Source organism: Alexandromys fortis, unplaced genomic scaffold (assembly GCF_014885135.2).
Source record: "Alexandromys fortis isolate MF-2015 unplaced genomic scaffold, M_Fortis_MF-2015_v1.1 scaffold_38, whole genome shotgun sequence".
Lineage (NCBI taxonomy): Eukaryota > Metazoa > Chordata > Mammalia > Rodentia > Cricetidae > Alexandromys > Alexandromys fortis.
Window position 1 is genome coordinate 302,041 of NW_026067916.1, and position 13,333 is coordinate 315,373.

At 38.8% G+C, this 13,333-nt stretch overlaps 1 protein-coding gene and 1 pseudogene across 2 annotated transcripts in view; one reads left to right on the forward strand and one right to left on the reverse strand.

Annotated features, from left to right (window-relative positions):
- Dbf4 (DBF4-CDC7 kinase regulatory subunit) overlaps positions 1-13,333 on the forward strand; it is a 37,983-nt gene that overhangs the window by 3,274 nt on the left and 21,376 nt on the right. For both annotated transcript variants that reach the window (XM_050139864.1, XM_050139862.1), the window contains exons 3-6: positions 9,404-9,583; positions 10,744-10,794; positions 12,304-12,373; positions 12,755-12,831. In XM_050139864.1, the coding sequence (XP_049995821.1) occupies positions 9,404-9,583; positions 10,744-10,794; positions 12,304-12,373; positions 12,755-12,831 (378 nt within the window). The remainder of the gene's footprint in view (positions 1-9,403; positions 9,584-10,743; positions 10,795-12,303; positions 12,374-12,754; positions 12,832-13,333) is intronic.
- On the reverse strand, positions 5,312-7,707 carry LOC126500105 (ras GTPase-activating protein-binding protein 2-like; annotated as a pseudogene).

Here is a 13,333-nt window from a genome sequence, read left to right on the forward strand (position 1 = left end):
CCTGTCACCTTCATTGTCCTTCCACTCTTGCTCTCCACCTTCCCGAACCTCCTACTTTCTACTGTCCATTCTGTTGACTCATTATCACGCATTTATGGGAGCGTTTATCATAGTGGCCCATATGGCTGCACGTATAGAGGTCTTGGTCGATAGACATGCCACCATTGACTGGTCTCTCAAAGGTATGGTATATGTACTTAGTACCTTAGGTATGTGTAAACATATCTGTTTTTAAACTTAAGTGCTCTCTGGTAATCTCATTCCCAGAGTAACGTGGTACACCACCATTCTTTTAATTATTGGTGGCTAACTTCATACTTTCTCAGATATGTTGCCCAGTCTTTAACTTTAGGTCTAAATCACTGATGTTTCGGTTTGTGTTTTTAGCAGTAGATGGCTTCAGATGATGGTATGTCCATAAGCCTAGTGTGGGAAACATTTAAAAAAGAAGCTGACCACTGCTCCTTTCTCCCCCATCCTCACAGCGCTTCCTAAGCTATGTTCAAGAAACAAATTTTGAATAGTAGTTAAGGATGGTTTTGATTTTTTATGTTGTCAGATTTTACTGTCATGGTTTCTAGTATCTCAGTGTACATAATTAAAGTGTAAGATTTATACTTCCGGGGCAACAGAGTTACCATGATTACAAAGGTGATTTTCGCAAGATGAGGCTTCTCTGTGGCACTCCAGATATATGGACACCTGTGATTTCCTCAAATGCCGAAAACTCTGCTGCAAATTTGTGCTATTGGGGATCACAGCTGTACTCTCCCCCTAGAGAAAAAAGTACTGGGCCAGTAAGGTAGCTTGCAAGCAAGGGCATTTGCTGCCTAATCTAATAACCCATGTGATCTTTGGGACCCATATGGTAAAAAGAGAGAGCCAAGTTCCACACTTGACTAATTTTCTTATTGGGAAGAAGTACTTAGTTGTGGTCTTTAGAATTTCTTTCCTATAATTCAATGATGTTGATTCAATTCCTAGATCCAAACTAATTTTGTCAAATAAAATGTTATGTTTTCCCCCAATTTTTAGTTTAATATAACCCTTCTTTCCTTTTTATTATTTACTGTTGCTTCAGATCACCCCAAAAGTGTCACTTTTAATTGACTAGTTCTGTTTTTTTCTAGTCTTAATAAAAACATGTTATTTATTATCCTGTTGATTTACACAGAACTGTATAGCAGTCAGTTTTCACACATAGCAAACTTTGTTTCATAGTGTTAAGAAAAGTAGCTAAAGCAAAGCCACGTAAGGACATAGAGCCAGGTTTGTTAGTGAGACCAATTTAAAGAAAAAGAACAAATGATAGGCCTATTTCTAAATAGTTTAGACTAGAATAAAACATTTGGAGAAAGGTAAGTATAAGGGTAGTTGGATTCGTGAGTCTGGGAGAGCGGGACCTAAAAATGAGGTGAACTGAAGTTTCATGAAGTAGCCAACTTTATTCAGAGCACCAGGCAATTTATACTCTGAAGATAAAGTGAAAGAGACTATTATTGGCTCGGGGCACCCCAAGACCAAGTTCTCAGCACAAAGATTTATTTGCCCCAGAAGGACAAAGGGCAGGGAATTAGAGGCAAAGACAAGAGATAGAGGACAAAGGGGAAGGGGTATTTGTAGGGGTAGAGAGGATGATAAAGGACTACCTCTGGATAGAGGAGAAAGACGCTGCCCGTAGGAAAATAGAAGTACAAGGGGAAACCCTGTGTTAGGATGGGTATATTAATTGGGGTAACCACACGGGGCTTTTGATTGCTGGATTTAAGTACTTGGATAGCTGGACCTTGGTAGTAAACCTTAGGAGGAGGAGATAGCCAAATGGAAATAGACCTTGATGGCTAGCTTTAGGACTGTAATGTAATGGTTTAGCAAAGCAGAGGGAATACAGGAGAAGGGCAAAGCCTGCCAGAGTCATGTTTGCCATGCTTGGGCTGGCCAGAGTTCCTTCATTAATAAGAATCACAAGGACATGCCAAACATGGCAAAAGCAATGTACCAGCCTCAGTACCCCCTCAGGACTCAGAATAGATGTCTATGGCAGGCAAGGATCTGAGGGTAAAAAAAAAAAACTCAAGTACATTACCTCTGCATGTTCTTTATTTTGTGTGGGGGTGGGGAGTGAAGTGAAGAGACACAGCAGAAGAAGAAGTAGCTAGGAGAAGAGGAGAAGAAGAATAAGGGCTGATCTCCACGAGGTTCTTGGTTTTTACAGACATAGTCAGAAAATTCCATAGGCGAAGACAATGGTAACATGCATATCAAAATCAAATAAAGCGCAGGTAGAAACTGACAAAGCAGTAGTAGTGCTCTAGTACAGGTGACCCTACCCAGGAAAGAGCCAGCATTCAAGGGGAAATACCTGACATCAGAAACCATTAGATAACGTTACTAAGCATCCCTGAATCCTGAACTCATTCTCCTCATCCAATCTCTTTTGTGATCACCAGCTTTGGGGACACCCAGATTTGTTTGTTAGTGAAGGTGGAGCGTGCTGCCTTCCTGCTTAGTGCTTGTCTTCTATAGACATTCATATGTGGTCTGTTAGGGTAAGGCCTCCTGGTGTGGGGGAATGGAGCGAGGTCATTCCACTGCTGAGGTGTTCTGGGAATGAATTCCATTTTGAAGGGAAGAGTCATGGCTTCGCAAGGTTTTTGCAGATGTGACAGTGACTTTCCCAAAAGACAAGTGTTCCCACAGCTCTGCAAAACGGGTACCCCATAAGTTGTACACTTGTGGGTCTGTCTTTATGAATCTGTCAGCTGTACATTTACTGTATAGTCTTTGGGTTCCAACATCTACCCGGCTTTTGTTTAATAATACAGCATGTATGTATCTCTCTCTGGGCAACGAATAGTATATTTTTTTGCAGACATGAGTACTTTATTGTTTTAGTCTAAACACATTCAAAATGGAAACTCAAAAAGAATACTTTCCGCCTGAAACAATTAGACTAGATTCTACCAGCATATAATGCTTAACACATTACACAATAAAGATGGTGATCCATTGTCCTCTACCTACTAAAGCCAATTTGGGGCAGTAGTGTCATAAGGATAGAATATTACCCTCAGAATAAAATAAATCAGCAAGTAACAGTAATGGTAGATGAGTAATGTTTTAGTTTGTCACTGAAAGGGGGACAAAATATTGAAGATCCACAGTTGTGCAGGTGAAGTCACCATGTAAACTTCTCTGTGTGATGTGTTCATGTCTCATCTGTGGTGTGCAAAGGCTAGATTAAGCTGAATGGCTCTGAGCTCCACTTCTCTCTCCATTAACCTTAACATCTCTCATCTCTTAGTGGTGTAACAGTTTCTGTGGGTTACAAAGCAATGTCCTGGATTGGAAATATATATGCTTGTGTCCATGTGTTTCTATGTGTGTGTAAATAGTTACACACACATACAATAGGAAGAGGGAAATAAGAACAAAAGATGAGTACAATTTGGGGAAAAACCACTGACAATAAAGCCACTTATTTCAAAGTATTTTGAATAAAAGCTTCAAAACTCCAAAGTATTTTTTTAGTACAAACTTCAAGTACTATACTTTATAAAGTCTAAAACTATTTCAAACAAAAAACCTTAGCCTTTAAAATTAAAACTACAAAAATTTGTGTCTACAAAATATATACAATAGGGCAAGACGTTTCCTCAAAAATGGAAGACCTCATTTAAAGGGGAAAGAGACAATAAATTTTACCCATATTGCCCAGCTGACAAAAACAAAATAGTTTTATAGCTAGCAAACAGTCACATAGTTCAGAAACAATTGGCTACTATGTCAAGTGTGTGTTTTGTTTTCACTAAGGTAGGATGGAGAAGTCTTCCATGTTAACTAACAAGCAGCTTTGAATGGTCACACTTGTTTACTCCGCTTCTTGCTTGAAACATCAGAAAAGTGATACACACTTATTATTCCAACCATAATACTGGATAATCTTTGTCATTTACTGGAACCTGCTATAAAGACAGACAGTAAATCGAGCATTTAGAAACATTGCTCGCAGAATTGTTTAAAGATTCATGTAAAAATAAAAGGCTATTGTCCCAGACTTAAATTTAGGAGCCATTCGGGTGCTGATATCAGTTTAAGAACTGTACAAAATTAATGACAATTCTCTGTTCCCCAAATCTTAGGACCTGCCATTCTTTCCTCTGAAAATTGCAGTTTCCTCACTTAAGTTTACTTGCCATTTTTGGGAATCTGACTGCTTTCAAAATGTGACTAAAATGTACATCAAGTTTGACTTTTCCAAGCATTAAGTGCTAACATTTTATAGTTCATATTTGAGCTAAAAGTCAACAAGATTTACTCAGCTGACTTACTCTCTCTTCAAACACATGAAATTCCCTCCCACATAGAACATAGACGATGTTAACTGAAGAAAAGATAAATAGGCATCCATTTTACTGATTTTAAAGATACTACAATTTTTATACATCAGTGATTTTCTTCAACGTTTTGCAGCCAGTTGGCTTTGCAGCACAGTGACTGATAACCACACTGCACAGAATCACAGCGAGACTGGGATGATGTGTTGTAGAAGGCACCATCATGGTTATTACAGTACCAGAAATCAAATCCAGGAAACAGTTTTCATTGTCCACAGCTTAAAGAAAGAAAAGAGGAGGAGTGTGTTGAGCAGCCAGCCATCCCTGTACTTAAGAGGACAAGTTGGAAACTCTTATGCTACAGAGCCGCTAAATCTGGCCTAGTATTTGAGACCACAGCATTTGAAGTTCTCGTTTTTGTTATTTTATTTATAACTAAATGTTTTCCTTCTGGAATATTTGCAGTCTTGTTAAGGTTGCTAAATGCATATGCTGGCCATAGCAAGCAGATAAAATGCCCTCATCATTTTACAAACTATTCTCTACTGAAAAAGAAGTTGAAAGATATTTTTCCCTGTTATCTCTTGGTGCAGATGTCAATGTTAATGACTTCAAAATACCCGATAGTGCATTCTGATGAGTATATAACAAGTTATTGTTGGTCTGTGTTGGGGGAAAGCCAAGAAAAAAAAAGCAAGATTCTCCAGTTGCACAAATTGCATTATTTGTGTTTCTAGCATCGATAGCAGAAACAGTTAACACTTAAAATGTGCAGCAGAGGATTTTTTAAAAACTCGACCTGAATTTAATTGGCATGTCCTTTAAAGTTTATTTTGTTATAGACAGTTTAAGATATGGTCATTTCTCAGTCCTTAATTCTTCAAGTCTAGATTTATGAATTAATAATATGAATCCTGTTGTAAAATCAGGGAATAATGTCCATTTAAATTTAACTAATGACCAAAAGATGCTTTTCACATCAAAGAAAGGATCAGAAAGGCTGTGTCACATTTCAAAAGCCAAAACCTTAACAAGAATACAAATGCGATGATAGGTACCACTACCAAAACTTTGCCCACAGTGGAACTGCAACCATGCTGTCCTGTGAAGCGGCCCTCCATCTGCCCGGTTCCTCTCCAGAACCAAGTTTCTGTGCCGTGCCACTTTGTGGAAGTCGTCTTCTTCCATCACGGCCATCCATCATCTCACTACTCACAGTTCCACATGGGACACCAGGAGGGCCTCAAGCTTTGCATCTGATATCCCTACATTCGTCACCTCCACCCCTGGTTTCCCGCTCTCTGGCAGCTCTCATTTTCTTCTCTTCCACATTTAAGCGTACTTCTCCTCGAAACATAATTGGTTTTGTAATTAAGATTCTCTGAACTGTTCAGAGTCATCAAAAAACCACAAAACCAAAATTTGTAAGTTTTCCCCTAACACCCTTGGTATTAATGCAAAGTTCCACAACGTTTCCAAAACTCATAAGAAATTCTTTTTCATCAATATCATGAGGCAAATTACCAATGAAAAGCTGATGACTATCTAGATAATGGATTATTCTCCAATTGTCAGACTCATTCTGTTCCTTATCTCCTCTGCCTGTTCTCAGTCCTTGGGGAGGGGTGGGGCGACGACCAGGTCACTCTGGAGGAACCTGTTGTGGCTGAGATTGAATTTCTGGCTTAGCATCAACCCTTGGCTTTGGCAGTTTTTTTTTTTAAATTTATTTATCTATTATGTATACAGCATTCCTTCCATGTATACCTACAGGCCAGAAGAGGGCACCAGACCTCATTACAGATGGTTGTGAGCCACCATGTGGTTGCTGGGAATTGAACTCAGTACCTTTGGAAGAGTGGGCAATGCTCTTAACCTCTGAGCCATCTCTCCAGCCCGGCTTTGGCAATTCTTGAGGGAGAGAAGCGGGTTTGGAAGGAAGAGGAGTGGTAGAGAATATTTTACAAATGATTAGTGCTCGCTCAGTAGATATTGCTTGCTAGGCCAACATGAAGCTCTGGGGTTGGTCCCTGTCATTACATAAAATGCAAACAGTGGTACTGACCAGTCATCAGAACATTAAGGGCGGGTTGGGGAGGGGGCTAAGGACTGGAGAATCAGTCATTTAAAGCCATCCTAGACTATATGAGATCTGTTTTGAAGAAAAATTGTATATCGTATATCTGATAAGTGATTTATGTACAAAATTTATGAAGACCTACATTTCAACAGAAGGATAATCCAGTGGGTTAAGGGGGCTGTAGAGGTGGCTTAGCAGTTAAAACCCAGGGGACCTGGGTTCAGTTTCCAGGATCCACATGGCAACTCACTATCATCTATATATAGTTCTACGTGATATGACACCCTCGTCTGGCCTCAGGCACCAGGCATACATACAGATACATATATAAAAGCAAACCCTCATACACATAAAAATAAATAATGAGTGAAGGGCCTAAATAGGCACTCATAAAAGATCTATTAGTAACCCCACCGTATCCTAATCATCAGGTAAGTTAGCTACTGGTAAAGACCAGAGAATACAGTGTTAGTGGGAATGTACATTGAGACAGCAGCTGCACGAACAGTTTGGGTGGTTTCAGGGTGGAAAGGGGGTTTAAGCAGTTTACTTAGGGTATATATCTGAAAGAATTGAAAGTAGGGTATCAAAGATGTGGACATCTGCAAGCTGAGCCAGCCGTGGATAGCAGCATTCCTCCATGGTCTCTGCTTCGGTTACTTCAAGCTCCTGCCCTGGCTTCTCCTTGATCAAGTGGTTCTCAACAGCTAGGCCGAGACCATTGGAAAACACAGATATTTACATTAGGATTCATAACAGCAAAATTACAGTAATGAAGTGCCAACAAGAATAATTGTGTGGTTGGGGTCACCACGACATGAGGAACTGTACTAAAGGCTTGCAGCACTGAGAAAGTTGAGAACCACTGCACTAGGTGCTGGGCTGTTACCTGGAAGTACAAGCTGAGATAAACCCTTTCCTCCCCAAGTTGGTTTTGGTTTGTGTTTTAACACAGCAACAGAGTAAAGTAGGACAAGGAGGCACTGCTCCATGAACTCCATGTTCATCCCAGCACTCGGGAGGCAGAAGGCCATCCTGGACTACAAGAGCTAGTTACAGAGAAACCCTGTCTCAAAAAAACAAAAAGAAACCATTGTGAACACTAGCAGAGCAGTGGCCTCATCACTTCGTCATGATCAGTGCTTCATGCTCCTGCTGTCATACCTTTTCTGCTGTGTTGAATTGATTATATTTCCTCAAATCCTGAGTCAGAATAAACTTTTTTAAGTCGCTTTTGTGAGGTGTTTCATTAGAGTCAATGAGAAAAGTAACAATACAGTGACTGATCATCCCATCTTAGACCTCTTTCTTTTGTATAGCCAGAGCAGCAGCGCTGGCGCTTGATCCTATCTTTACGGCTTCATTTGATTTTCAAAGCATCTGTCCAAAGACCATAGAGCAGTGATTCTCAACCTTCCTAATGCTGTGATAGTGATGGTGTAAAGCATTATAAAGATGGAGATTGCCTTTGACTTGTCACACTTAACATAGTGGAACTAAGCACCTTTAATCCAGCACTCGGGAGGCAGAGGTAGATGGATCTCTGAGTTCAAGACCAGCTGGTTTACAGAGAGAGTTCCAAGACAGCCAAGGCTACACAGAGAAACCTCATCTCTAAAATCAAGAAGGAAGGAAGGAAGGAAGAAAAGAAGGAAGGAAGGATAAACTAGTGTATACGTATACTTATATCTTTCCTGCCTTTATACGAGGCTTATATTTTCTGGAATAAATAAATACTTTATTAGCTGGTCAGTGAAAATGAATATTGCCTGGGAGAAAAGATAACAGTTTGCATTTCCCTAAGGTTGCTCCTTTCAGCAGCCAATTCTGAGTTAATATAGCTTAAATTAACATCACAAACTTCACTTCATTTTTTTAGCCTCGTAAAACATGTTTACACAGTGTGTGTAAGTTTGTATGTGTGTGTAAGTATGCACATCTAAGATGTTCAGTCGTAGATGGAAATCAGAGGAGAACCTTACAGGAGTTTGTTTTATCCTTCTGCAATGTTTTTCCAATTGATTAAACTCTGATCAGGCTTGGCAACATGTGCCAACCCCTTGAGGCCTCTTGCTGACAGACCTTGTTATTGCCTTTTGTGATATGATTCCTGAAGAAGTTAGATTAGATAGAGGTTGCACAAGGTCTCCTTACTGAGTATTAGTTGTTTCTGCTTAGTTCTCAGTCTTCCATGGCAGTTGTGTTTATATAGCATGCATTTTAATAGTACTACTAGTGTTAGTAGACTTAGTTTAATTCTTCCCGAGTGATGAGTGGTCTTTAATAACATTGACTTTGGTACATGTGATACTACAAAGCATGTTGGGCATTTCCTTTTAACAATTTTATGCTTGTAGAATATATTTTTTTTCTATGTTTAACCCTTAGAAAATGTTTTAAACTTAATGATTTAGAACTGTGATTACCAGCTGGTAAGATTAAGTAAAATTTAAAATTCAATAGTCTGGTAATAATAACTACATTTTGGGTGCTTAGTAGCTAGTTTGTGCAATGTTTTTACATGATACAGGCAAAGAACAGTTCACCTCTGTAGAAAACTTTGTTGGTATAACTCAAGCAAGTCACTTCAGTTTTCATCTCCAAAATACATAGAGAAGTACCCTGGGAGTACATGAACCACATTATTAGGATAAAGTACTTAAGAATAGTATTTCGCGCCGGGCGGTGGTGGCGCACGCCTTTAATCCCAGCACTTGGGAGGCAGAGGCAGGCGGATCTCTGAGTTCGAGACCAGCCTGGTCTACTAGAGCTAGTGCCAGGACAGGCTCCAAAACCACAGAGAAACCCTGTCTCGGAAAAAAAAAAAAAAAAAAAAGAATAGTATTTTGCACATGAGAACTACTGGCTTGAAAAAATACAGCTGGAAAAGTACCAATTTGTAAGATACAAATTGCATCAAATTGTAATTTGTGTAATTTTTAAATAGCTTTGGAGTTTTTATTAAAAGTACTTTGTTTTCTTCTAGCGAGTTGAGGAATTTCTCAGCAAAGATATCAGTTATCTTGTTTCAAATAAAAAGGAAGCAAAGTATGCACAAACATTGGGTCGAATTTCTCCGGTACCGAGTCCAGAATCTGCTTATACTGCGGAAACCACCTCACCTCATCCCAGCCACGATGGGAGTTCCTTTAAGTCTCCAGACAGAGTAAGTGTGTTATACATGCTTTGAGACAAGCCCTCACTGTGTAACTTTCTCAGGCTGGTCTGGGCTCTCTACATAGCCCAAACTAACCTCAAAATTGTCAGCCCTCCTGCTTCTACCTCTTTGGACTTTGAATAACAGGCTTATACCACATAGATGGAGTGGTTATAAAGCTGAAGCTCCATGGTTTCCTCACTGTGCTTAACGTTGGCTGTCTTTTTCTTAATGATACAGTGTGCTCAAGTCGTACCCTGATTTCATACATACATACATACACACACACACTTTTACTTTAGAAGGTAGCTTTGTTTTTGGAATAATTTACAAAAAAAGTTAAACTCTTTTGAAGAAATTTGAAAGTAGAGAAAAACAAACTGACCAGTTCCAGCTTACTGCCTGTTTCACACAGTTTACAAGTTAGGCATAATTTTACACATCCAAGAGCTTGGTGAAAAATCAAAACAGTATTTCATGGCAAGTAGAAAATGTGTGTGTAATTACTGTATAAATGTTAGGTTTGCTTTCATGCTTTAGGTAGAATTTTAGTCTGTGGCAAAGATCATGTGACATACAAGGCCTACAAAGGTATTCTGCTTGACCCTTACATAAACAAATTTATAAATCCATGCTAAAAAATTACTGGCAATACTCTCCTGTCAAGTCATTGCCATTAAGGTGGAAGACAAAAGGAAGGAAAACTAATTGACTTAAATATTTAGAGAGTGAGAGATAAAACAATGTATCTAAAGTGTTAGATTTACATATAATTAAGTTGCTGTTTAAAACATACCTTCCTTATCTGTTGGAGCCATATGAAAAGCAGTTTAAATATAGAGCAAAAAGAGATCACTTGAAAAGGAGAAGGATGCAGGCTGATTCATAAAAATTGACCCTCTTGGGTCTCATCAGTTTCTTTTTTTTGTTCTTGATGTTTTGTTGTTGTTTTCTCCGCTGGGGGGAAAAAGAGGGAAAAAATACTTTTTAAAACGCCTGTCTTGCCAAGAAAATGATGAAGTCACCTTTGACCATAAATTTGCTGTGTTCTTAGCTGTTGAGACTATATATAAACCAAATTTATCTACTTTATTGATTTCCCCTTTCTATCCCTTTCTCTGATGAAGTATTATATATCTTTATACTTGCTTTTTCGGTTCTTCTTATAGGTGTGTCTGAGCAGAGGAAAGTTATTAGCTGAAAAAGCTGTCAAGGATCATGTGAGTATCAACTTGAAATTGACACTGTGTGGGCTGCAGCTAGAGCTTATTTGGGGCGGTGATGGTCTAGCACACATGAGCTCCTTGGCTGTTCATAAGCCAGGCATGGCAAACAGCATATGCCTGTCCTCACAGCATTAGGGAACTAACGGATGAGAGGTTCAAGAGCGTCTCAGATATTTAAGAAGTTTAAAACCAGCCAGGACAGGAGACAAGAAGGGGAAAAAAATCTGTTTGGTCTTCTTTTAGGTGTGTCTGATTTTTCTGCGACAGATTCTTATGTAGTTTAGGCTGGCCTCAAATTTGCTATAGAGCTTGACTTCCAAGTGTTGACATTATAGATATTATTTAAAATGTATCTGTGGGCAAGTTAGATGTTTCAGTGGGAAAACAGCTTACTGCCAAGATTAGGACCCAAATGGTGGCAGGAAAGAACTGACTCATAGAAATTGTCCTCTGATTTCCAAGTGTGCGCTGATATGTGTGCACACACACAAAGACGTGAACATATGGAGGATAAGTAAATGTAATAAAAAGTATTTAACTTGGGGCTGGCAGTGAAGTTGGTAAAAATGCCTGCCATGAAAGCCTGAAGACCTAAATTTGGATGCTCAGAATCCATAAAAAGTAAAAAGCCAGGCATGGCAGCAGGTGCTTTGAATCCCCAGACTTGGAGTACTTTGGGGGTGGGGGTGGAGCAAGTGAGTCCCTAAAGCTTATTGACTATCCTAGCTGAATTAGTGACTTTCAGGTTCAGCAAGTGACTGTTTAAAAGATTAAAAGTGGAGAGTGATTGGGAAAAGACACCTAGCATTAACCTTGGCCTTTGCTTGCACACAGACATGTACACCCCACATACATGCAGAATTTATAATTAAAATTGCAGATATTCTGAAGATAGTCTTTAATTTTTAATAAGAAAAGCTTAAATTAAGGTATCATCTCTTTCTAGCTGAAGCAGAAGCTGCTTTCCTGGAGAAACACTCCCATCTTGTGGCCTTCAGAAATATTACTGAAAAACCAAAGTTTGCCTTAGACTACACTGTAATTGTTAAGCCAGGCATAATGGGCATACCTTTATTCCTAGCATTTGAGGAGAAAGAGGCAGGTGGAATTCTGATTTCCAGGAAAGCCAGGCCTACAAAGTGAGACCTTGTCTCAAACAAAACATAGGCATATTTTAATTGGGATTGATTCAAGAATGCCAAAATAGAAAACAAATCCTCATTACTTCAGTAATTCTTTGGTTTTCGAGAGAGGGTTTCTCTGTAGTTTTGGAGCCTGTCCTGGAACTAGCTCTAGACCAGGTTGGTCTTGAACTCACAGATACCTGCCTGCCTCTACCTCCGGAGTGCTGTGATTAAAGGCATCCCCCAACCACCGCCCGGCACTTTTATAATTCGTGACTGACACTTACGCATAAACTCTTCAGTGGCATTAACATTGGTATGTCTTTTTTACAATAATAATTTTTTAGATAAACGGGGTTTTTTGTTCTTTTTTTTATAGGATTTTATTCCTGCTAATAGTATACTATCAAATGCCTTATCATGGGGAGTAAAGATTCTTCATATTGATGGTAAGAATATTTTTATAATATTTGTCTGTCCCTTAGTTCTTAATTTTACGTAGTAAAATTTTTGACATTGGGGTTACTTCTGATGGTAAACCCTTAATCTAAGTTTACTGCCACTTAAGATGTCATTGTAGGGGACTGGAGAGATGGCTCAGTGGTTAAGAGTATTGCCTGCTCTTCCAAGGTCCTGAGTTCAATTCCCGGCAACCACATGGTGGCTCACAACCATCTGGAATGGGGTCTGGTGCCTTCTTCTGGCCTGCAGACATACACACAGACAGAATATTGTATACATAATAAATAAATAAAAAGGTTGACCTTATTTTAAATAAAAAAAAAAGATGTCATTGTAAATTTACTAACCTTCAGTCCGTCTCTCAACAGACATTAGATACTACATTGACCAGAAGAAGAAAGAGTTGTGTGCGCTCAAGAAATCAAGTACTTCTGTGAGGGATGCGGTATGTTCTTTTCTTTGTTTTTAAAGTACTGTTAAAAGTAATAGCTTGGTTTTTTTATGTATATATCTAATAAGTCAAAAAGACTTTGTCAGAATATTTTACGGGTAAGCCTATGTAATGTTTGTCGTTTGTCTTGAAGCTTGCATTCATGAAGTGAAAATTGTTTCTGGGGTAATGACGCACAGTTTTCTCATCCTTTTTTCATTCTTTTGTTGCTACTGTTTTTTTTTTTTTTTCCTAATAAACCAGAAGCAAACTTTATTCCAGGAAAATAAAAATAAAAAATTAAAAAAATAAATTTCCACAAAAAAACTTATCAGCTAGGTGAGACCACAGCCAGAGATGGACTTGTAAGGCTGTGGCAAAGACTGGTTTCTGAACTCCTCCTTTTATAGCAAGCATTAGGCAATAACAAAAGAATTTTTGCAATCTCAAGGTAAAACTCGGATACAAATTGCCCTTTTATATATTTATATATTTATTTATTTATTAAAGATTTCTG